A 23,949-nucleotide genomic window follows, 5' to 3' on the forward strand; every position below is an offset into this window, starting at 1 on the left:
CTGAATAAAAAATATGGAACAGGAAAAAATTTTGTGTATTATTTATATTATAACAAATTCATGTATCAATACATTAGTATAAGCTATCACAAGTAAGCTTACATACATACATACATATTCATATCCATTCAACGGTAAATTTAAATGGCCAAAAGTGTGCACAAAACAATTCTGTGGACTACAGGCATTCTCTTAACTCGCATAGAAATGCTAAAACGAAACTTAATATAATAGTATTATAGATCTCTCACATGTGTATATATATGTGTGTGTGTGTGTGTGTGTGTGTGTGTGTGTGTATCTCTGTGTGTGTGTTTTGTGTAGAAATCCCTTATACAGAAATTTATCATACAATATATCGAGTCGTTTTTGAGGATAATTCTGAAGAATGGTAACGTTACTTTTGCCATATTCACCGTTTTTATAATTCTGATTAATGAGAATTAATCTGTAAAAGTTTTATATCCTAAGTATCGGTTTCTTAAATAATTGATTCTCTCGAGAGAGAAGCAATTCTTTTTATCTCATTACATGAAATAGCATCGCTAGCAGGCAATTGTCCCATTATATCCACAACAGAAACTCGAATTTCTTTAAAATCCTATAACAGACAAACAAACAGTCACCACATTTCGGGCTTATCTCCTTAACAAGGATATACTTTTGCAGACTCGGTTTTAGTAAGTAATTAATATTTTATCTATTTTTGATGATGGTGATGATGGTGATGTCGCAGGGATAATTACAGCTCAAAGGATACAAGAATTCCTTTAACAGAGTGTTTCTCATCAAATGTGCATAAAATGATAGGATACGGACTATGGTTAATTCAGTCCTGCATCTCTTCTGGCATTTCATGAGGATTAAGAATGCCTGGGACAGCCATTTGTTGTCGCCTCTTCTCTTCTTGGGCTAGTCGTAAAGCTGTTTCTCGTTCCTCCAAGTAAAGCTCGGAATCGTCCTCACCCGTGTATTCCTGGATGAAGGAAGAGAAATGCATTATAACAATTTTGTTTTAAAAACACTTGTGAGCCAAATGTGATAACTGTTAACTTTTTTTATATCATTAAAATATATACTTTTCGAAACAAATATTGTTTCATTATTACTTACTTTAATTTGCACAAGAAAATCTCTGAGGTGCTCCTTAAACGCAGTGATATCATGATTAAGATGGAATAAACCTTGCACAGTTATTTTTATCTGATTATCAGTTAAATGCGGAAAGGCTGCTCTAAGCAATCTTGCAACAAATTCTTGTATATATAAAGTATTATCAGGTACAGGGCCAAGTGGCACCTGGATTTTCCCACGTTCAATCAGCGTAAACATATAAGCAAGAATTGTAGCGTGCATTGTAAGGCCTATATCAATAACAAATAATTATCAAATATAAATTAAATAATTATCAATAATAATTCATATAAATTAATCGATTGTGTAACTATAAAGTTATTCTTTACCTGCTGTGTGCGATGTATCCGTGACAACACTAAATATATGTTGTAGGATATCTGTAAAATATGTTTGGTAAAAACTTTGACCCGCTTGCTCGTGCTGTTCAATATTTAACAGAAGCTGATAAAGAATTTGTAATCCTGTATCTGCTACATTCCTCATTGTATGTTTAAAGGCCCAAATAATTGAGTCAAGAACCAGCTTAAATTGGGCTGGCGGAATTGAAAGAAATGCAGGGAAACAATGAACATTCACCGCCTAAAGTAAAAAAAATGAAGATAAAATGAAGAAACTTAAGAATATAGTTTATGATATAAAAAATGCAAATTGAAACATGTACTTACTTGTAAGAGAAGGAAAAAGTTTGTTCTGTGTTCGGGAAATTCTTCAAAGTCTTTGTTTATCATTTCTAAAGTACATTCAAATACTGCATCGAATATTTTGGGAACCTCACTAGTGATATGGGCTTCTAGTTTGTTCACTATGGTGGCCATAGCACTAAGCACTTCGGGCTCTCTAGCACAATGAACATTCGTCTTTTGATAATCCAACAAAACGGCGTCTAACAATGGCGGTATAAAGTTTTCCAACACCTGACAAACAAAGAAATCTCAATAAACATAGTTTGTATCATAATATGAAATAAAATGAAGAAATAAATATATTTTTGGAATTTTAAGAAAAATGCTTGTTAAATTCAATATTGTACTAAAAAAACTTACCATTTGATGATCATTCGTCCTGCTCACCCAATCTGAGATTAATTTCAAAGTTTCTTTTTTCACTACTCTCATACTCTTGATTAAAGGTTGCTTCATTACTATTTCACCATTTACAGATATCGCAGCACTTATATTTTCACTCATAACCTAAAGTAAATTACGCTTGGTCAGTGTATCAATTATTATTATTGTCTTTTGAAAAATTTTTCACACAAATAGAAAGAGAAACATACCTTATAAACATTCAACATATCTAAGTATATTTTCCCTAATTGTATCACGTACGGATGTCCAAGAGCTTTACAAGCTCTAACATTTGTTTTTAAGATGCTGGCGAGTTGTTTTACAGCCTCTTGGTCCTTCAAGACATCCACATTCTGATAAAAAATTAAATATTTTTATTCAAATATTATATACATAGACATAAATGTATACATATATAAGTTATATAAAGTATTTTTTGATGATTTATGAACAAATAATATGACATACTTTGGATGCTTGACTTATAATATCGTCCCAAACTTGATTAGGGAGAAGCATATATTTCTCAATCAATTGTTCTTGTATTACAGTATCAGCTTGAGCACTTATCATATAACCAACTGCTTCATAGAATGTATGTACCTATTACAGTGTTATAATATTATATTAGAAAGTAAGTACATATCAATATATTAGAATATAAATGATATAAATCTATTTTAGAATATAAATAAAATAAATGCTATATATTATATTATGTAACATATATAGCTCTATATACAGTATATTATACATAATTATATATACAAGACAAATGGTTTTTATCTTACTTGTTGTGTTTGAAGATCGCATATAATGGTACTTATTGTGGAAAGAATTTCTTCAATGAACGGCATTGCTTCTCCAATTTGTATTGTAACAAAATGTCGTCTGCATTTCAGTGCTATTTTAATAAAAGTATCGCAGGCCATATCTTGCACTCCATCATGCGTTTCTATAATGTAAAAAAAATTAATTTAATTGTACAGTCAGAATGCATTATACAATTAAGAAAAGGTTCTTTTAGAGAAAGAGGAGTGAAAAGAGGTAGAGGAAAAAAGAAGGGCAGAGAGAAGGGAGAAAGAGAAAATATATATTATTCTTACCATGCATGAACTCAAAAAGTTTATTTACAACAGTCTTTAAAAATTTCCAATGAGCTCGAAGAAACCGTGGATACTGGCCAACAACATACATGATATTGCTAGCAATTATAGCTTTGTTATCTTTTCCTTTTTTTTGTTCACACAAACCAAGTAAATCCTTGATTACAGTTACTAAAAAGCGTTTCTCATCTTCTTCGTGCATAGCGCCCGAAATACTGCCTATTGCCCAGCATAACTAATAAACAAATAAAATATATAACATCATTGATATACATATGTCACTTAACATTTTATTACATGCATTTAAGACAGAAAATTACCGTGTTGAGATTCTTCCAAGACCATTCTGTTCCATTAACTTGATTTTGTAATTTCTCTGTCATTACTCTTTCTGTATCCAAATAATCGAGATGAGTAAGATACACAAGAGTTTCTCTCATATTTTTATAGAGGTTTATAGAGTCGGTATCTTTCATGAATTCCCTGACAACTTCTCCATTTTCATTCTCTACGACAAGCACTTCTTCTGGTTTCGCCATTCTACTGATCATGATATATCGTACTTTTGTTAAAACCGGACCGTAAAATAATCTCCGAGGAGGAACCGTCATGTTCTTAGACATGAAAAGTGGCGAAGAGGTAACAAAAGGATTTTCTTTGTACAAATCGGCGGATAATCCATTCCAGTATTCTAAACAGATTTTAAATATTTCCACCTCGTCAACTTCAGATATGAGAACGAGGTAATGTAATGCCTTCACTAATGTTTCATTCAACTGTTTCTTCTCTATCAGCTCGCCATGATCTTTGAGATAAGTGCAAAGAAACATAGCTAAGTTTTGGATAAAATTTTGTTCTTGGTCTTGGCCAGCTGCATATGCTTCGCGTATGTTAGTTTCTAATGGGAGCATTAATTCCAATTGCTGCATCGTATTGATAAATAATATGACAAACATATCATCGTAATTCGGTGCGGTGGCGGTAACAGCCGCAATTTCTGTTAGACACTTCAGAGTGACATTCCGAAATATTGGTACATTTAAAAACTACAAACATATTGTAAAGATTATTATTTTAATGATAATATAGTACAGAAGAGAGAATGCAGTTTATATCTCAAATATAAATAGAGAGAAGAAAAAGGAAACATGTACAAGTTCTTTACCTTGAATATTAAAGTAGTTATCAATTTAGTTTCAAAAATATATCCAAGAGGTATCCAATTTAAAAACCTTAGTAGTGTCTCTAGTGTAACCGCTACTAATGGAACATTTTGAGAATTATCCATCACAAATTGGCAAAGCTGGAATATCTGTGAAAATTCACTGCACATTGTATCCTTTAAATGTTTCGCTTTTGTCTGAGTCATTTGGCCACTAGAAAAGTCAAATACTTCTTCTGACAAAAGTTTCAAGATAGCCATATTATTTTGACAGAGACTCTCGTTAGTTTTACTCGCGCCGACAATATCACTGATAAAAGATTCCCAATTTTTCGGCCACTCACGTTTCAATACCTAATAAAGAATAATAATCAATAATTTTCATATTATATTATATAAATAATAATTATCAATAATTATCATTTATATAATATAATTATTGATAATATATTGTACAATATAATTACAAATATTGATATCTCTTGCACAAAATATAAATGAGTTTTGGCTACTCACTTGCACAAGGATCATATTGAGTTTGTTAAGGTAAACTTTGGAAGCTTCCAACGTCTCGGGATCACTGCTCGTCTTTATGATAAGGCCTACAATATACTTTTTTATACCTTCGCACTGATTTCTCGGTAGTACTTTCCATCGTGTCTTTATAACTTGCTCCAATATTTGCAAGCCATAATATTTTGTTTGTTGATTCTGTACAATAGCACAATGATTGAACCACTTATAAATATACTTATAAATATTGGTGTTAAACAATGACAAGAAATATGACCATTTACCTGTGAATACTCTAGAATAGTATCTACTCGTGTCCAAGCATTTGGATGTTCCTTGAGGGTTGTTAATACTTCTTGAGCGACTCTTTGTTGCTCGCCTATCCCAGTATACATACATCCTACTATATTGTCGAGAAGCGTTATATCCAATTTCTGGTTGAAGTCCAATAATTTAGATGCTTGCTCAGCCAAAGTTGCCATTGTATCGTGTAATTATATATTCTTCTGTACCTTTTATCCTCTAAATGGAAAATTGAGAGAGAGAGAGAAAGAAAGAGAGAAAGAGAGACATGTGAGATTATTTTTAATAATGAAATGCTTACACATAACATGTTGATTGTATGCACACAGTTGGTATATAAACGTGTGTACGTGTGTGTATGAGAGTGTGCTGCATTTTATATGTATATATATATATATATATATATATATATGTATATTTATATAACTTTTGTTTTTATAAATTGAAAATTCTAAACTTTCAACTTTTATTATCATATAAACCTTAAAATGGGAACAATGCAGAAAATTGGATACGTATAATCTTAATAAACAAGTAATAAGTTCTAATACACGTAAAAGATTTGCTTTTGAATGAATACAAATCCTATCGTGCTTAATTAGAAATTTAGCGCGTAAAAAAGTTTTGATTGCGATTATGTGCGATATTAAAGTGATAAAAGTTAGATCCAACCAGGATGCTGGAAACGTTCGAGAAAACTTAAAGAATGAATTAGAGTCGAAGGTTTGTCGCACGTGTCCGTATTGAATTAAATAATGAATCAAAATAGATCGTAGAACGTATGGAAAGCACGTGCAATGAAGATAAATATGAATTAAAGTCGAATAAAAGGAAAGAAAAAAAAAAAAAAAAAAAACAGATCGTCTTTATCAACGCGTCGCAGAAGAGGTCACCGTTCCGTCCGATCTAACCTACATTTGACAATCGGAAAGAAGGTTATGTGAATCGTCGCGAACGTAAATTATCACACGGAAAGGTAAACAATGTCCTGGTTCGTTAGCAAACTCCGAGGAGGAGCGCGGACGAGCGAACTGCGTCCGCGAAATCAGTTTGGTTTTGGCGTCCCAGGGTAGGGAGTATTCGACTAACCGAGCACCGAGCGTTGCGTCGTCAACGACAAGCAACGAGTCGGTGAGGAGTCGCGAGAACAACGCGCCAACTTACCGTATTCACTCTCATGCACGACGGTTCTCCGTTCGGGGATTAAAAAAAAGCACACGTTTCACACGGGACGATCAGGGTATATCGATGAAAATCACAAGCCGTAAGCGGCAAATATATACACAATCGCCGATTCCCGCGCACGACCACTTTCGCACCTCGTTTCACGCACTCCAACGCAGTCATTCCTCACCATATCGTTCTCGCTCTCTCTCCCTCCCTCCCTCCTTCTCTAGCGCTCTCTCTTTCTTTCTTTCTTCTCTCCCACTCTATCTATCTTTCGCACGCACGTACTCTCTCTCCCTTTTCTGTCTCTCTGCTACTTTTGCGACGGTCAGTAGCGAGGAGAGATTGAAGTTTGCGTGATACCCACCGAAACCGTTCCTCGTCGTAACTCTGTGCTCTTGACCTCATACGAGCCGCGTCTTTAATCTCGCCAGTCGCCCGGAACAAAGCGCCAAAGGCGTTCGCACCTACTACTACTGCGTCTTCGCGAAAATCCAACCTCAAGATTTTCGAAAATAATAACAAGATGGCCGGAAAAAGTTTACGCGACCATTGCGGACAAACCGCGCCGACGATTGGCTTTACCATCCGCGCTTGGCCAATCGGCGCGACGCTAAACGGCTGTTTCTCGTGACGCCACGGCAGCGTCGTCTGACGTCATGTATGGACACACACGTGCGCTTCGTTTTGACTGGAGAATTCATCGTTGTCGCGCGACGCGCGAATAAAATCGTGATAGTAATTCAAATTTACGGTAATTCTGTGATAATTATAAATAGTGTGAAAAAAAGAGTTACGTTAGTACATACGTCGATATATCTGTGTGATTTTAAAGTGATGAAATTTTTTAATGAACTCACATATTGCAAATATGAAAAATATAAGAACTTATCTTTTCATACAACGCAACTCGTACACACAAACTCAAACTGTGTAAATATTTTATAGTAATAAAGTTTTAGACGTTTATTAATATTAATAGAAAAAGATTTTTTTTTTATACAAGATGAAAAATTTATTTTCAGCATTGCAAGAGACAAAAGGTGTCGATTGATCAATTTTTAACCCAAACAGTATATATATTTTTCAAAGAATATTGTTTTATTTATTAAACTTGTTTATTATTAAACACTGTATACGTCTATATATCTACTATCTCTATACCTATTAAATTTAATTGTTGATTAATTTGCAGAATAAATTTTCGACGATATAATTATCATATATAATAATATTATATAATAAATTTTAATATCCTGCTAATCAGTAATAAAATTTAGTCACATTGTTCTAGTTTACATCAAGCACTTAATATGTTTATTAAATACGTTTATTTAATATTGGCCTATCATAACGATTCTTCTAAAAATATAACTAGAGTTGCCGTCCTTAGCAACTGGCGGGTGTATATCAATTGGACACAATAGGTCTGTTTTTTTAGCTGAACTGACTTCACTAGCTCAGAGTTTATCTTTTTCTTTCTGATTGGTCTATAAGCACATGCATAAGGAATTCAACCAATCGAATTTCTTATGCATACGCATAATGCATTATGCAAAAGTGTGTGCTGCGGCCTTTAGGGCTATCGGCACACAAAATGCATAAGCTACATGTGCATAGCATAAGATCGTACGGACCAATAATAATTTTATGTAAATCAATATAGCGACTTAATGCTCGATGCTCATTGGTCCATACGATCTTATACTATGTTCATGTAGCTTATGCATTTTGTGTGCGATAAGCCTTTAGGCTGGTCTACATAGAGTCGGAAGTAATAAGTCGCAAGCGAATCGACCAATCATAGTTGAATTTAGAGAAGAATATTTAATTATTCTTTTCTAAATTCAACTATGATTGGTCGATTCGCTTACCAAACTTACGACTTCCGACTCTATGTAAAACCAGCCTGTTTTTCTGTGTGTTTCCGGCCTTATATATACTGTGATTGCACCTTAATGAGATATGGATGCTGCACATTAATTACGGACGCATGCGCAGTTCTTTTTTCAACCGAAACATTAAGGTGGCTTTTCATGCTGACGCTCGACGCTCGTTTTCAGCGTCAAGAGACATCACGTGACCAAAATTAAAAATACCAATTCGTCAATTTTGATCACGTGATCTGTTTTGACGCCAAAATGAGCGTCGAGCGTCAACATGAAAAGGCACCTTTATTCGTGTGAGGGTCACGCATCTCGTGATATATATGTGTGTATGTGTGTATATGTATATATGTATATATTCATATTTGCTATATAGTAGTCATCAGCATATCAGCAAGCGAAGAAGGATAAAGGGGCGTCGAAAATAAAATCGGCCAACAAGTCGCCAAAGATATTTCGTGCTTTGCGAAAAGTCGAATCGAATAAATGGCAGGTCATAATTATTTGAGCGATCCAAGGAATCCATTCTTTTCGTTGGAAGACGACGTGGACGATGAGACATTTCTGAAGAATGCGCCAGCCAGAAATCTCTCCACTGGACATTATCAGAATTTTGACAATGATATGACGCAGAAACGTCAACAATTGCTGCAACGTAAAAAAGAAATAGAAGAACGCACGATACAATCTTCGGAAAGGTCCGTTTCGCTTCTGAGAGACTCTGAGCAAATTGGCGTAGCTACAGCTGAGGTAATAATATAGCAGTCTGTTATCATATCACTAGTAGAGTACGACAACCGTTGATATATTCCAAATAATATATAATGTTTCTAAAATATATATTAAATATAATAATTATTTAAATATTTTATAAATATTTTTGTAATCTTAAATTGAACAGTTCATAAGGATTTCATATTTCAGCAAATATTTGAGAATTATTTACAATATTATTACAAATATTTATTTTTTTATTTGCTATAAGTATTATATAAAATATTTAATTTGTATTTTAATAATATGTTGCATGCAGTTTTTATGACTTTTCTCTTAATATATAAAATATATATAAAATATTAATATAATATTTCAAAAAAATAAATACTGATATTTATGAATATTTATTATAAATATTTTATATGATTATTGTTGTCTGGATTACAATTTATAATTATGCATAAGCTGCTTAATGTATTGCTTTTTCTTGTGAACATTTACGTGATAATGTATGCAATAAATGTGAGATAAAGTAACTTCAACTTTTTTATAATGCATTTTGTATGATCAATGACATATGATACATTATAATAATATTTAAATTTTTCAGGAATTAATCAGACAAAGAGAACAATTGCAGAGAACAGAAAAGAGACTAGATGATATTAATAGTACATTAAGATTTAGTCAAAAACATATACAGGGCATAAAGAGTGTCTTTGGTAGTCTGAAAAATTATCTCAGTGGTAAATCTCTGGATGCTCCAATACCATCTACAAAATTATCAGAGTCTTCCAGTTCTGGGTCTATAACATCTCCTGCATTGTCCAATACATTAGAACAAGTACAAAGTAACATTAGCAATTCATATTCATCGACAAAGATAAAAGAAAGTTACAATGATAACAATTATGAAGATGTTAGACCTCCCAGTGACAAAGTAACCAAAGTTTTAGAACAAAATCTAAATGAGATGAGTGGATCATTGGCAAGACTGAAACATCTGGCAATTGGTTTATCTGAAGAAATAGACTCGCAAAATGATCTGATTGATAATATTACCGATAAAACTGAAAATGCAGATATAATGTTGCAACAACAAAATAAAGACATGTTACACTTGTTGAAGAAATAAGTTAAGAAACTGTCATACTTTTCTCTTATAATAGAATACAATTAACTATACTTTTACAAAGTGTAGACATAATATAGTGAAATGAATCTTTGAGATATTGATTTATACTGATGAATGTGAAGTCGATCATTACATTATGCAACAGTTTATAGACTTTTTCATAAAGTGATTATGCAATCTTTACAATATAATGATACAATAATAGGATAATCTACTATCAATACACCATCTATTATAGGAAAGGAATTCAATTTGTGTGAATGATTGTTGATACTATAAAAACACATGCAATATCTTTATACAATGTACAGAAAGAGTCATAAATACTTTCTGTACATATGTACATACAAATACAAATATAAAATACAAATATAAATGAATATAATATAACAAGAGATTTTAATTGTTTCTCAAGCTTTTGTAGCTTTTTAAGAGAAAACTTTCTGTGATAAGCATTTATATATTTACAATAATTATGTTCCAAATTTATTTTTTTATTTGTTATCAATATGCAAATATATGATTTTTATAAAAATATATGATTTTTATCTATTATATATATATATATATATATATATATATATATATATATATATATATATATATGTATATATGCACATTTTCACATTTTTATATAACAATGAGAAGGATTGTGAATATTATTTTAATTATCTGTAATTAAAAAAAGGATCTATATTGTGCATAAATTATATAATATTTACATGTGATTTATTTCTTTTTCTGAAGATATCTAAAATGCTCGATATGTAATTGACATGAATCTCTACATATATTTTTCATATAGACAGATGATTTAAATCTTTTATAGTTTAGAAATAGTTCATATATGCACTATATATATATAAAAAGTAATTATAATTGATTTATAAATCAAAACGCAATAGCAATAGAATAGACTAGACAATAATTATGTATACTTATAATTTATCAATTTTTCAATGTTGTCTTTTTTTTATTGTTTTTATATATAGATATTAAGATTATGAACAATTTTATGTGGAAGAAAATATATATCATTACATTAATATAGATGCAAGAAGAATATATACGTTTGTAAGTACACCTATCATGCAATTGCCAAAATTATTTATTAAAAATCCATACAATTTTATATTTCTTCGTCATTTAGCAAGCCAAATGTTTAATTATTACAAAAATGTGAATTTTGTTTCTTTTATCTCTCTTTTGCCCAAGTAATTTTCAAGTCACATATTATGTTTAACTTTCATGTTATTGTATATATAACTATAGCTTTTAAATTACGATATAAAGCTTATGGTAAAGATTTTTATCAGATCTATGTTTACATTTTGTGGCTTTAGAAAAGTATATATAGATCGACTTACTTTATTCGTCTTATGTACATAATTTTAAAACTTTTGAAATTTTTGAAGTAATTTATGTAGGCAATAGAGAGATATTATAATAATAATAATAATAATAATAATAATAATAATAATAATAATAATAATAATAACAATAATCACAACAAATGAAGTAATAATTTCAAATTTCTTCTTGGTATTTCAATCCATCGTCATAAACTTATTTCATTGTTTTCTGCCTAAAACATATGATTAATTAGATTTTTATTCCATTTCCAACTTAAAGAGATTATATATATTGTGTATATAATATATTTATAATAAAATAATTTTTTTATATATTACGAATAATAATAATATAATAATCAATACAATCAAGAATAATTAAAAATACGAGTGTCAGTATAAAAGAATCGAAAATGTTATGGTGCACGAAGATTATTTGCATAATTTTGCACACAAATAGGTTTTAGTTCGATAAGCGTTTAAGTCAACACAAAAATATATATACTTGTGCATTAATAGAAGATTAAATTAACAAAACGAGAAATTGAATGAAAAGTTGTAAAATATGAATACTTTTAATAATTTTTTAAATAAGTTTAGAAAAATTGTTAGTACGAGTGATATTGAATGTTTAAACATAAATCAAGCACGTAAATTTGGCTTTCTGTAAAATGCTTTTTATGGAAAAATAATTTCAGGCACTGCTTGATTAAAAGTTTAGAGATAATAAAAAATGTAAACAACTAGTGAGAGAGAGAGGGGGGGGGGGAGGGAGAGGAAAAAAGAGCAAAGAAAAAAAAAATTCGTATAAATTAGTCGCTTAGATTATAACAGATAATTACATATATTAAAGAATATTACATATATTAATTTTATTTACCTATTTATGCAGATTCATATTTAGCCAGCTGCAGTGGTGGTGCTGGAGGGAGTTGTTTGTCCGCAAGCTATTTTACCTTGTCTTACAAGCGCAGAAATTGGATCTCTATTAATGCTCATGCACATCGTTGCCTAAGAGAAAGAAGTAAACAATATAAGAATATGTTATAAGCAATATATTATATACATATAGCAATATATAATTTCTTCTATTGTTTTAAGCATTTACATTAAATATTGCGTATTCCAATCACATTCTAAAGATATACGTATGCACGTATTTTTATACTATTCTTAAAATATCAAATATACATATATAATATTTTAATATTTTAATATTTAATATATAAAATTTATATAATACTTTATGCGCACAAACATACATATACATACCAACAATTTAAGATGAATTGAAAGATTGAGAGATATATGTATAGAAACGCGCGCAAAACACATCTTCAAAACTTATTCTATTCTTTTAATTGTTTTTTCATTTTTTAATTTTTTTAGAGACGATTTAAACTATAGTTTATTGTTATATATCGAAGAAATAAATTTAAAAAGTTTTAGCAATTCAGAGATTTTGACGTACATACATGTAAGAAATTTTACTTTACTAGAATTTTTGAAAAGTACTTAGAATTTTATACTTAATTTATACTTTTGAATTATGTCACAATTCTTACCACGATGCACAACAAAAAGAAACAGAGTAGTTTGCTCAAGAACTGCATCTTTCATCAGAGTACTCGCTCGAACTAATATCGTGAACGATATTGCATAGTCGTTTTTATACCATTAAAATATGATTGTGTGTGTTGTGTATCTTTCATCGAAAATTTTTTTGTTTACGCGATAGCACTTCCGGCACTTAAAACAACGAGTTTTAACGCTTTGTTCATTTTGTTGACACACTGCTCGTTTGTAATTATGTAAACAGATTGACATACGAAAGAAAAGATAACGAATAGTATACGTAATAATTGCAATAATAAACAATAATAATCCTAATGTTATAATAATGAATTGAATGATTTATTTGAATAAAAATTGTTGATAGAATTATTTATTAATTATTATGTAAAGAAGCACTTATGTAATAATAATCATATTTTGTATGAAAGTATATGAAATTTTTATAATAAGTTAGAACAGCTAGTAAGATATTATATATATATTTATCTGCCACAAATTTTTGCTTTAAAAAATAAAAAGACGAATTTGTATAAAAACTCTTTAATTCTGTATTTGATTGTACAGTTTTTATTAAGATTTTTAGTTTGCTATTATAGATGTATATATATTAGCTTTTATTTTTCTCGTATTATCTGGCATGCTTCTATAAATCTGTATAAGTACAATTATTTCATTATAGGATATTTGTTTTATATTGTTTCTCTTTCTGTACCTCTAAAGTACTTTTTATTATTCAAATATGTTAGGATTGTGACTATAGTCTTATCCAGACAGCACAGTATTTATAAAATATATATGAATAATAATTATTCTTAATAATTTATAATAATTATTTGAATATTTTAGAATATTTTATCAAAATATTTTTGTAATTTTAGATTGAACAGATCGTAAAGATTCATATCACAAATATATCAAAATATCCAAGCAAATATTTGATAAAATATTTAATCTATAGTTTAATAATATGTCGAATATATTTTTATGAATTTTTCTTTAATGTATAAAATATTTATATGTGTATGTATATGTATAATATTTATATGTTTATTTCAAAACATAAATAGTAAAAATATTTATGAAATAGTAAAAATATTTACTATGAAATAGTAAAAATATTTTTATGGTATGAATAATTATAACAATTATCATAATCACTGTCTAGGTATAATCAATAGCAAGCACACATTATTATTATGCTATGGATTAGCAAAGATTAAAAATTTTTATTTTTTTGAGGGAAAACATTTCTTCATTGCTCGAATCAGAAAATTAAGCATTAATCCGCGCAGAAATGATGCGCCATATAGATATTTCTTAATATTAAAGTATATACCACGCGTGCCAAACGTGATGCCGACACGCTTGTGCACAACATGCTTTTAACATGTCCGATGATTATCTATGTCATTGGCAACGGAAGTCGCCTCGTAAGCCAGTCGTTCAGCTTCCCTTTGCGCGGCGATCGCTGCGTGTTGTTCCGCGATCTTGTGGTATAATTCATTGTGCCTGTTCTTCGCTCTTGCCACGCTAGCTGAGTCCTGCGAAGTAATTAAGTCAGGCAACAGAAAAGAAAAGATAATATAAAAAAGGAAAAACGTAAAATTGCGCGAACGATTTACTAAAATTATTCTTTATCAAAAAAAAAAATCATTTAAATTCTTGGAAAATGTATTATGGATGTATTTTTCAAATACAATAAAACAATTAAATTGTTTCTTCATTTTTGTCGTCTTTCTAAGTAGCACATAATATTTATAAAAAATATATGAAATATTTATAATAATTTATTTAAATATTTCATAAATATTTTTTAATGTTAGGTTGGACAGATCATAAAGATTTATCTTAAGTACCCAACAAATATTTGAGAAATATTTACAAAATATTACTACAAATATGTATTTTTTATTTATCATAAATATTATATAAATATTTTATTTATATTCAACAGTATGTATCAAATATAATATCGAATACAGTTTTTATGATTTTTTTAAAAATATATATAAGATATGTATAAAATATTGATATAATATTAAAAAAGTAAATAGTAAATATTTCTGAATATTTATTTTATTAGAAATATAGTGAAATGTTACCTTCACTTCACTTTTTAAAAAATTGACACTGATTACAGTATGAAGAGAACCTACAATTGTCGTTATAATTTTAAACGAAACATTCGTTATTGAATTAAGATAAATAAAAATATCTTAAAAAAATAAAATATAGAAAAAAAGTGTTAATATAAAATATAATTTTCTATATAAATATTATATATGAGAAAAATCAGTCAAAAAGTCGACAGACTGTATAGAGTTGTTTTTTTTTTTGCTAATAAATTGTAATTTTTAAATTTGTGTATGATTTGAAAATCGAATCCTCAGTTGTTTGTCTCTGATGATTTATATCGATGAATTATTAATCAATTACCCGTGGCAAATTTGCTGGAACGTTACGGGCGTTTGCTTCTGCGATCTTTTGATAAAGACGCATATGTTTCTCTTTGGCCAATCTTACAGCTTCCGAATCGGCAGGTTGAGTGAAAGTATCATCAAAATTGATCAAAGCAGGATGAAATCCATTTTTGTCAGCCGTGTACTGGACTGTTCGTACTTTGTACTTTGGATCGACAAACGAATATGTTCCTAAAAAATACATTCGTATTTATTGGAATATTGTGGCAAAATATCAGTTATTAAATTATCCACTGCACAAATTACCACTACGATTTTTTTATTAATTATAACATTATATCATTAAAGATCTCTCTCGCCTATTAAGAAATGTTGTATTTATCCTTTATTTGCATTAGAATTAATTTCCTGTATGTTACAATTTATTTTTTAAGAATAAAAAAGACAACAAGAAGAAAAACGAAAAAGAAAATTACAAAGAAAGAAAAAGAGAAGAAGAAATGTAAGACGTTCATGATGAATCTACAATATAGTTATTTTATTTTAATATCAATTTAAATTTGTACAAGTTATAAGCTATTAGTTTTCACTAGATAAAAACAAATAGGTTCATGATTAATAGAATATCGTAATATAATATATATATAGCATATTTTAATATGGGAGTAATCTATGAACAAGCTAGTGAAATGATTGAGACAGATCAGTATTATGAAAGAAAAATATAAATATAGATATAAATAAAGATACAGAGATAAATATAGAAATCTATATCGTTCCTGACATTTAACACGTGTTTTAATTAATGAACAGAATACATAAACTGCAGTTACCGTAAACAGTTCCGTCTTCATCTCCGACTTCTTGATGAACGCGATCAATATGTCCCGGGTATCGACCTGCTTCATATTGGAAGCTATATGGTTTTGGAGGTGGTGTTGTCGTTGTTTGATATTCCGGTAAAATAAGTACATCCGCCAAGCAAATGTTAATCAATACGGCGGTGGCTATCTACAATTTAATGTATAACATAGTAATAAATGTTTCAATAATATTACAGATCTTAATCATATGTAATCTGTAGATGTGCATCAAAGTTTGAGATTAAATTAAAAACAAAAATGATTTATACAATATTTTAATATATTTCTTTTATAATAAATATATTAATTTCTTTCTAAATAAATCTATTAATTTTGATAAAAAAATAATTTTAAAAAAGTCTATTCTCACACAAAATTTTTTTTGGTTACAGTTTTAGATTCTACATACATGTATAATTATTTTGCTGATCAAGCGGTACAGCAACAAAATCGTTAAAAATTTTTATGATTTATTCTATTTATTATAGTAAATGATATCTCATATTATTTATTACATTATAAGAAACGCAACAACATAGCGAATACATATCATTAAAATTCCAGGTAGGCGAATTGTGAAATCAACCGGTTGTTTCATCGTGAAGATCATCGCTATATATTTTCAAGGATCTTTTCATAGGACCATATTTAGTCTGATAATGTTCACATTTTCTTACTTTATTTTAAATAATTTCTCGCTTATTCAGAAAAACATTGCATTCAACCGTACAACGAAATATATATACAAAATAAATATACAACGAAATATATATACAAAATAATTTTCTTTATACATGCAAAAAAATCACAAGAAAAATATCTACTCATTGAATTAGAGACGTAAAGATTTGTTCAGAATATTTACATCATTTTAATAAATTGTAAATTTGTGTACATATATACTTACAATTATGTGTTTCATTACAAACAATGTTTGAATTGTTTATAAGTCTAAATTGTTTTCTGGCTTGATATGTTCACGTACGCGTGTTGCCGTTTACTGCGAAGATAATTTGATGGTGAAAGTATTATAAGAAACTATCGAAAAGGAGGTATCATAAAGATCTCTCCACACCACGATGCAACTTCTATATATTCAAACTTGAGGCACAACATGTGTGCAAAATATAACTTATAAATAAATATATATATATATATATATATATATATATATATTATGTATATGCATTTTATTTATATAGATACAAATAACATTAGCATTTTTATATTATAAAAAAATTTATAAACAAATATATATATATATATATAAACACGTGTACGACGTCAAATTCTTACGCAAATTTTCAATTTCTAAACTTTAGACTAGATAAGGATTTAAACCAAAGGTCGAAACGTCGTCGTCGTTATCATGAGAAGCTTGTTTTAACATCGAATAAATGAATATAAACTTAATTGTGCCAGTTTGGTCACTTAACTAATATACCTTCTGAATTTTTTGATTAAATATTTTTCGAGTTATGAGGCTTGAAAATTCCAATATTTTGACACCAAATACGAAATATCTTGTAAAATATTATTTTTTCGATTATCTTATTTTAATACTTTTTAGCACATAATAATAATCATAAAGAAAATACATGGTTGTTTCTTTAAAAAAAAATCGAATAATTATTAATTAATATTTTAATAATTATTGCGAAAATCGCAAAATGGTAGAGGATTATATGTTCAGTTTTACTTGTTCTATCAGCCCATTAAAGGTCGGGCGATTATTACCAAATACCCTGTATATATGTGTATGTATGTGAAGATACAAATCTTTCTGTCAGTTAAACAAATAATTTTATATAGAAATATAATATGTATTAACCAGAATATTAGCAACAACTCTAATAGTCAATTTATTTTTATGATAATCTTCTCTCTTTTAATATTATATTGATTTTGTTATTAGTTAGTTTGTACTAGTTTTTCGTTTATTATAAAACTATATAATGCAGAAAAGAATGCAAGCATTCTTATATAAATAAAGAAGATTATTATTCCTCATTATTTTTATTAATGTTCATATTTTTTTATCTAGATCAAATTGGCTATATTCATTATATTGATTAGATTTAAACGCGAGTGTAATTGATTATGTGTTAATGTCTCATGCATTTCGTACATTATTCATTTGTTTGTTACAGTACAAGAATCACGATATAAAAATTACGACGTCTCCCGTTTTTATTAAAATGTCATGCATTATATGAGGAAGCGCACTATTTCCAACAAAATTAATTTATCACATTGAATAAATAATATCTTAATATATCATTATCATTAATATTAATAGTAAATTATTAATATATAAATAATGCTAATATAATGTGTATATGTATAGATTTTTATATTAATATATTTTTTATTCAATGATTTATCATTAACTGTACAGTTAATTATGTAAAAATAATATTTGTAAAATTATATATTATTCTCTGTTATATTACCACAAGATATAAAATTAAAAATGAAAGATAAGTATTTTTAATATATGTAAGAAAAGCTTAATTCTTTTAAGATAACAAGTTTTTGATATTACTATGATAAAGTGTCAATCTTAATTATTTTGCTTAAAAGTAGCAATCAACAGAAAAATTTTATCAAGACAGTTTATTTTCATGCTTGATTAGGTAATCAAATCTAATTATCATATTGTACGTATATAAAGAAGGGGTAAATAAGAAATCTGATTAAAGTAATATGATATTAATATGACATATAATATAAACTTTTTATAGTTAATATAATTTAACTTTTAGTGCAATTGTAATATGTTCATCTATTATATGTGTAATATAATTTTTCTACTAATAACACGTATTGTTATCACCACACTTGCATTTAATACTATTGAAATTTGCTATATATTTAGTGCTGATAAACATGTTGTTACTATTGTTTTTATTTTTGAACATTGGACTATTGTATCTTGAAATTAACTCAAGATATTGTTGACACTGTAAAGGATTCAAGGATTATTATCCTATCAATCAATCTCGAGTTTTTTAAAGCTTCCCTCAACGCCAAATAAATCCGTCGCAGTCTTTGCCTTGTCGGGTCGTAGCGCTTCATTGACGCAATGATTAGCTTCTTCCTCTTGAAACCAAGCGGCGTGATCTTCTAAATTTTTTACATGGTTCTTATGTAACTCTAATATTGGACCGGCTTTACCGCCCGATTCATTCGGAAGAATTTCGAGTGGTACAAATTTTTCCAGAGTATCGCTTGTAGTATGTATATGCAACTAGAATTTACACACAGTTAATGAGATATATGCTTTTTATATTTTTGCTTTACTTATTTTATTTTTTAATAATAACTAGGAAAAATGTAGCAAAAATTAAATATTCATTTTTTATTTATCCATAATAGAAAAGATGATTTAAAAGAATAGAATATAATTTATGCAGTAAAGGCTATCGCATACAAAATGCATAAGCTACATGTGCATAGCAGAAGATCGTATGGACCAATAATAATATTATGTAAATCAATATGGCGACTTAATATTCGATGCTTATTGGTCTATACGATCTTATGCTATGCACATGTAGCTTATGCATTTTGTGTGCAATAGTCCTTATGCATTTAATCATGTAAAATGGTGCATTGTATTAAAAAACGTACATCTTGTCTAAAAAAATTTATGTATTTAAATATTAAAAGCTTAATTTCTTGCTTTTTTTAATATGCAATTCCGCTTTTAACAAATGTATATACGTGGTAAATAAATGGTTATTTATTTTAGGAAAATAACTTTTGACTATCTAGCTGATACAATCTAGCAAATACTATCTAACTGATCAAATGGTTTTCATTTGTTTATTTGTGTTCAAATGCTATTTTCCTATGCAAACAGCATTTGTCTGAACACTATTTAGATAAATAGAAATAAAAATGATTCTGTAAAGCAAAAATAGTGGATATTTAAAAATAAAAATTTAGTATGTTTAAAAATATACTACTTTGATATTTTTTACTTCTATGCAAACAATACCCTAATGCATAGTCTTGTTTTAAAATACATAATATATATTATATAAAAAATAAAAACCTCACAGTACAAATTAATAACACATTTAAAAAAGGCAGTGACAGTTCATGATAAACATGTTTTATTGCAAAAATTTTCCATTTATGCTTTTTTAAATTAAGATTTTTTGTTTTATCAATTAATTGATTAGAAAGAATAATACTCTTGAAAAATACAGAATTTTGATATTTCTTAAAATATCTATGTAAATATCTATATAAAATATTTAAGAACACAACATTACACAACAATAAATAAGTATTTACTAGATACTGGATTGATTAGGTTTATATATATCATTTTGTCCCCATAAGCACATTAATAATTACCTATAGCATGTTTCTATAAATTTTCAACTTCTGGATTGATTTTCAGTATATTTCAGTTAATTATCTTATTAATCCTATTAAATCGAAATACTCGAATCTTTCCATTATTTTTGCTTCACAAAATAATCTTTATTTTTATTTTCCTAAATAATGTTTAGACAAATGCCGTTTACTAGATACTGGATTGATTAGGTTTATATATATCATTTTGTCCCCATAAGCACATTAATAATTACCTATAGCATGTTTCTATAAATTTTCAACTTCTGGATTGATTTTCAGTATATTTCAGTTAATTATCTTATTAATCCTATTAAATCGAAATACTCGAATCTTTCCATTATTTTTGCTTCACAAAATAATCTTTATTTTTATTTTCCTAAATAATGTTTAGACAAATGCCGTTTGCTTAGGAAACTAGCATTTGAACACAAATAAACGAATGAAAGCCAATTGACCAGCCAGATAACACTTGCCTACGATATATATGTATATATATATATATATATATATATATATATATATATATATATATATATATATATATTATATAATTTGGTTTCAGTCTTACCATATTTATCAGCTGTTTCTTCATAAAGGGTCTCATCATATTTAGAATGACATCAACTACCGGAGAAGCGTTCATAAAATGAAAACCCTTCAATCTGACAGGCAAACCTTCTTGTAAATAGTAAAGGAATTTTTTGAGTCCCATGGGACTCAAACGGCCGACGTGGCCGAAAGCAACGTTTGTCATGTCGAATAATATCACGTGGCCATTACAGGTACCCTCTGTATAGAGCCACAAATCTATAGTCATATTTAACAATTTCAACACGTCGTTGTAAATAAAGTGCGATGGCTCGCCATCCAATAACCTGCCATAGATGACTTTGTAGCCTTCTTTAGTAGTTCCTGCCAAAACTCGATGTGTTCTGTTGATAATTAAATCGATTTTATATGCGAAATCCCTTTTTATATAAGGAACATTTAATATATCTGTATATGTAATATACACTACTCAAAAATAAATAGAAAACATTTTATATTTTACAATTAAATTATTTTTCAAAACTTGGCAAAAAATTATCGTGGATAAAAAATTAAAAAAGCATTTTAAAGCTTCAATTTTAACGTGCTATTAATAATTAAAAAAATTTTTTATTTCCTCATTTTCAAAAATATAGATTTAGTTTCAAAAATGTATAACTTGGCCAAAAGATCAAAGATAAATTGTAATAAAATGTTTTGTAGGCAAACTGTTGCAGTTTATGGATGTCGTTTTTCGAGAGAAATTTTTTTTATTGAGCTGTAAAGTGTTAAAAATGTATAATTTTAAAAAACATAATGTTCTTTTTCAAAGCAACAAGGAAAAAATAAAAAATTTTTAAAAACTACCGATAACGTGTTAAAATAAAAAAGTTTCAAGTTTTAAAATGATTTTTTAATTTTTTATCTATAATGATTTTTCATCAAGTTTTAATAGTTTAAAAATAAGAATAATTTATAGGATATAACAAGTATCTCCTTTTCTTTTAACTAATATATATAAGATGGCGAATAATATAAAATAATACAAAATCATAAATGTGTAGGCACATATACATACTTACACAACTTGTATGGACTTTTTGAGCTCCTTATTGTTTATTAAATCCCGATTGCAAAAGAACTCGGGTACATGACTTCTAACCGTGAAGAAGGTATCGATTGTGGTCTTTGTCGGCTCAAGTCGATAATAATTGCTATGTAAGAACAATGCTAGTTCCCTGTCTGATATTTTTGGCAGATAAGGCTGTTTCTTACACCATTCTCTTAACATTTGTATATCAGCTTCTTTTAATTCAGGATTTTTTTTTAGTTCTTCTTCGAACGGCACTAAATCTATCGAAGCCATGGTTCACTTTCCGATCTTTTCCTGTAGGGAGTTCCCACTAAAACTAAACATATTAGCAAAAACTAAACATATTAGTCTTTAGCAAAAGGCTGTTTATATTAAAACTGGTTTGTCAAGCATTTTTATTTGTACGTGTATGTGAAGAACAGAGAAATTACAACATTTAATATCAACAATTATTAATTTCGAAATTCATGAAGTTAATATTGAGCAAAGCATTTTTTGTAGCCTTTTAAAATATAAAATAATTATTAATTAATTTGTGAGTTAAAATAAAGATTTGCCCTGTAGAATATAATGTTTTTTATTATACATGCGTTCCTTTTGAACTTTCACCAATTAGTACCACCAAGGAAACGTCTTCTTTACACAACAGGTTTTGATCGAGAAGAAGAAGGGGTAAGATGGCTCACTATTACGTGACTTGATAAGACCGTTTAGATATATTAAATATAGATAGAGTTTTATCTATTTCATCGCCTGTTAAGATAAAATATCTTAAGAGCTAAGGGATTACCTATCCTGTTCGTACGATATATTTGCTCTCCATTGCCTTTATTGTTTAGTGATTAGATCTTATTTATAAGGCAATAACTATTAGATGGTCACTCACGATTTAACAATATTCTGTGACGGCTGATCGTAATTGTTAACTCAATAAGGTGTAATGTGGCGGTTTATCGAATACTGTCGAAATAAACGACAAGTTACGTATTATATATAATGTGCTCCCACCACTATATTTTTCGGAGCGTGTTAACGATGTCAAGGTACACGTTCGGTAAATTTTCAGTGTCTGTTTGTAAATTCAGTCCATTCTTTTATCTTTTAATAAAAAGAATCTCAGAGAGAAGCCTCTTTGTATAATTGCTTGGGAATTATTGAATCTGATTGTTTTATTCATTTCATTTAAACACCTCTGATATTCACAGGTTTCAACTGTCATTGTATTCGATTCAGTATTCTCGGAGTAGTGACTCTATTTTAATGTTGACTGCTTGATTGCATATTTAAACTGAACAACCGTCGGAGACTGTCCAAAAAAACACTGTTAATAGTCTAATTCATTTATAGTTTTAATATTTATTTATATTTTCGCAAAAGACATTTTATTTATAATTAATTCTTTGCGCTGATGAAGACTCAAATAGAGCTCGAAACGTTCGCTTTTTAATTTAATTGAATTTAATTCGCTTTACATTGTTGTTTATTTTCGGGAGAATTTTCGCCGATTTTGCGATTATCTTGCGTGTTTACGATAAATACTCCCGATAATAATTC

The 23,949-nt window shown here is 28.5% G+C and overlaps 4 protein-coding genes and 1 long non-coding RNA gene across 7 annotated transcripts; 1 reads left to right on the forward strand and 4 right to left on the reverse strand.

Annotated features, from left to right (window-relative positions):
* Window positions 1-29: 29 nt before the first annotated feature.
* Window positions 30-6,999, reverse strand: Emb (exportin-1 emb). 2 transcript variants are annotated; one of them, XM_072888408.1, is made up of 14 exons: window positions 6,823-6,999; window positions 5,270-5,507; window positions 4,989-5,183; window positions 4,476-4,826; window positions 3,631-4,356; window positions 3,311-3,545; window positions 2,996-3,159; window positions 2,673-2,807; window positions 2,414-2,557; window positions 2,181-2,327; window positions 1,803-2,051; window positions 1,464-1,716; window positions 1,114-1,364; window positions 30-976 (listed from the first exon to the last, which is right to left on the reverse strand). In XM_072888408.1, the coding sequence occupies exons 2-14, from the start codon at window positions 5,465-5,467 to the stop codon at window positions 830-832; spliced, it is 3,195 nt and encodes a 1,064-aa protein (XP_072744509.1). In that variant the 5' UTR covers window positions 5,468-5,507; window positions 6,823-6,999; the 3' UTR covers window positions 30-829. The 2 variants fall into 2 exon arrangements, with proteins under 2 accessions (XP_072744509.1, XP_072744500.1); XM_072888399.1 differs by having other exon boundaries at window positions 6,453-6,999.
* Window positions 7,000-8,701: 1,702 nt separating this feature from the next.
* Snap29 (Synaptosomal-associated protein 29kDa) lies at window positions 8,702-10,439 on the forward strand. Its single transcript, XM_072888779.1, has 2 exons — window positions 8,702-9,091; window positions 9,669-10,439. The coding sequence occupies exons 1-2, from the start codon at window positions 8,828-8,830 to the stop codon at window positions 10,191-10,193; spliced, it is 789 nt and encodes a 262-aa protein (XP_072744880.1). The 5' UTR covers window positions 8,702-8,827; the 3' UTR covers window positions 10,194-10,439.
* An 833-nt stretch (window positions 10,440-11,272) lies between these two features.
* Window positions 11,273-13,193, reverse strand: LOC140665215 (uncharacterized). Its single transcript, XR_012046571.1, has 3 exons — window positions 13,111-13,193; window positions 12,426-12,556; window positions 11,273-11,778 (listed from the first exon to the last, which is right to left on the reverse strand). It is a non-coding gene; the product is annotated as an uncharacterized lncRNA (long non-coding RNA).
* A 1,090-nt stretch (window positions 13,194-14,283) lies between these two features.
* Window positions 14,284-17,480, reverse strand: LOC140666480 (uncharacterized). Its single transcript, XM_072893721.1, has 4 exons — window positions 17,311-17,480; window positions 16,374-16,551; window positions 15,557-15,771; window positions 14,284-14,661 (listed from the first exon to the last, which is right to left on the reverse strand). Exons 1-4 carry the CDS (start codon window positions 17,323-17,325, stop codon window positions 14,503-14,505), a joined length of 567 nt encoding a protein of 188 aa, XP_072749822.1. The 5' UTR covers window positions 17,326-17,480; the 3' UTR covers window positions 14,284-14,502.
* Window positions 17,481-19,099: 1,619 nt separating this feature from the next.
* Window positions 19,100-23,363, reverse strand: LOC140671144 (alpha-tocopherol transfer protein-like). 2 transcript variants are annotated; one of them, XM_072902319.1, is made up of 4 exons: window positions 23,186-23,363; window positions 22,385-22,711; window positions 21,343-21,706; window positions 19,100-19,653 (listed from the first exon to the last, which is right to left on the reverse strand). In XM_072902319.1, the coding sequence occupies exons 2-4, from the start codon at window positions 22,666-22,668 to the stop codon at window positions 19,396-19,398; spliced, it is 906 nt and encodes a 301-aa protein (XP_072758420.1). In that variant the 5' UTR covers window positions 22,669-22,711; window positions 23,186-23,363; the 3' UTR covers window positions 19,100-19,395. The 2 variants fall into 2 exon arrangements, with proteins under 2 accessions (XP_072758420.1, XP_072758508.1); XM_072902407.1 differs by having other exon boundaries at window positions 23,282-23,354.
* Between the last annotated feature and the right edge of the window lie 586 nt (window positions 23,364-23,949).

Source organism: Anoplolepis gracilipes, chromosome 1, assembly GCF_047496725.1.
Source record: "Anoplolepis gracilipes chromosome 1, ASM4749672v1, whole genome shotgun sequence".
Taxonomy (NCBI): Eukaryota; Metazoa; Arthropoda; class Insecta; order Hymenoptera; family Formicidae; genus Anoplolepis; species Anoplolepis gracilipes.

Excerpts from the sequence above, each read along its gene's own strand:
- Snap29 (XM_072888779.1), top strand. The coding sequence starts at position 8,828 with ATGGCAGGTCATAATTATTTGAGCGATCCAAGGAATCCATTCTTTTCG. Across the intron at positions 9,092-9,668 it reads TTGGCGTAGCTACAGCTGAG|GAATTAATCAGACAAAGAGA; the intron begins GTAATAATATAG and ends TAAATTTTTCAG.
- LOC140666480 (XM_072893721.1), bottom strand. Across the intron at positions 15,772-16,373 it reads TGAAGACGGAACTGTTTACG|GAACATATTCGTTTGTCGAT; the intron begins GTAACTGCAGTT and ends TGTATTTTTTAG. Across the intron at positions 14,662-15,556 it reads TTCCAGCAAATTTGCCACGG|GACTCAGCTAGCGTGGCAAG; the intron begins GTAATTGATTAA and ends ATTACTTCGCAG.
- LOC140671144 (XM_072902319.1), bottom strand. The coding sequence starts at position 22,668 with ATGGCTTCGATAGATTTAGTGCCGTTCGAAGAAGAACTAAAAAAAAAT. Across the intron at positions 21,707-22,384 it reads AAAAAGTCCATACAAGTTGT|AACACATCGAGTTTTGGCAG; the intron begins GTAAGTATGTAT and ends AATTATCAACAG. Across the intron at positions 19,654-21,342 it reads AGAAACAGCTGATAAATATG|TTGCATATACATACTACAAG; the intron begins GTAAGACTGAAA and ends TGTAAATTCTAG.
- Emb (XM_072888408.1), bottom strand. The coding sequence starts at position 5,467 with ATGGCAACTTTGGCTGAGCAAGCATCTAAATTATTGGACTTCAACCAG. Across the intron at positions 2,328-2,413 it reads ATATGTTGAATGTTTATAAG|GTTATGAGTGAAAATATAAG; the intron begins GTATGTTTCTCT and ends AATTTACTTTAG. Across the intron at positions 977-1,113 it reads ATTTTCTTGTGCAAATTAAA|GAATACACGGGTGAGGACGA; the intron begins GTAAGTAATAAT and ends TCCTTCATCCAG.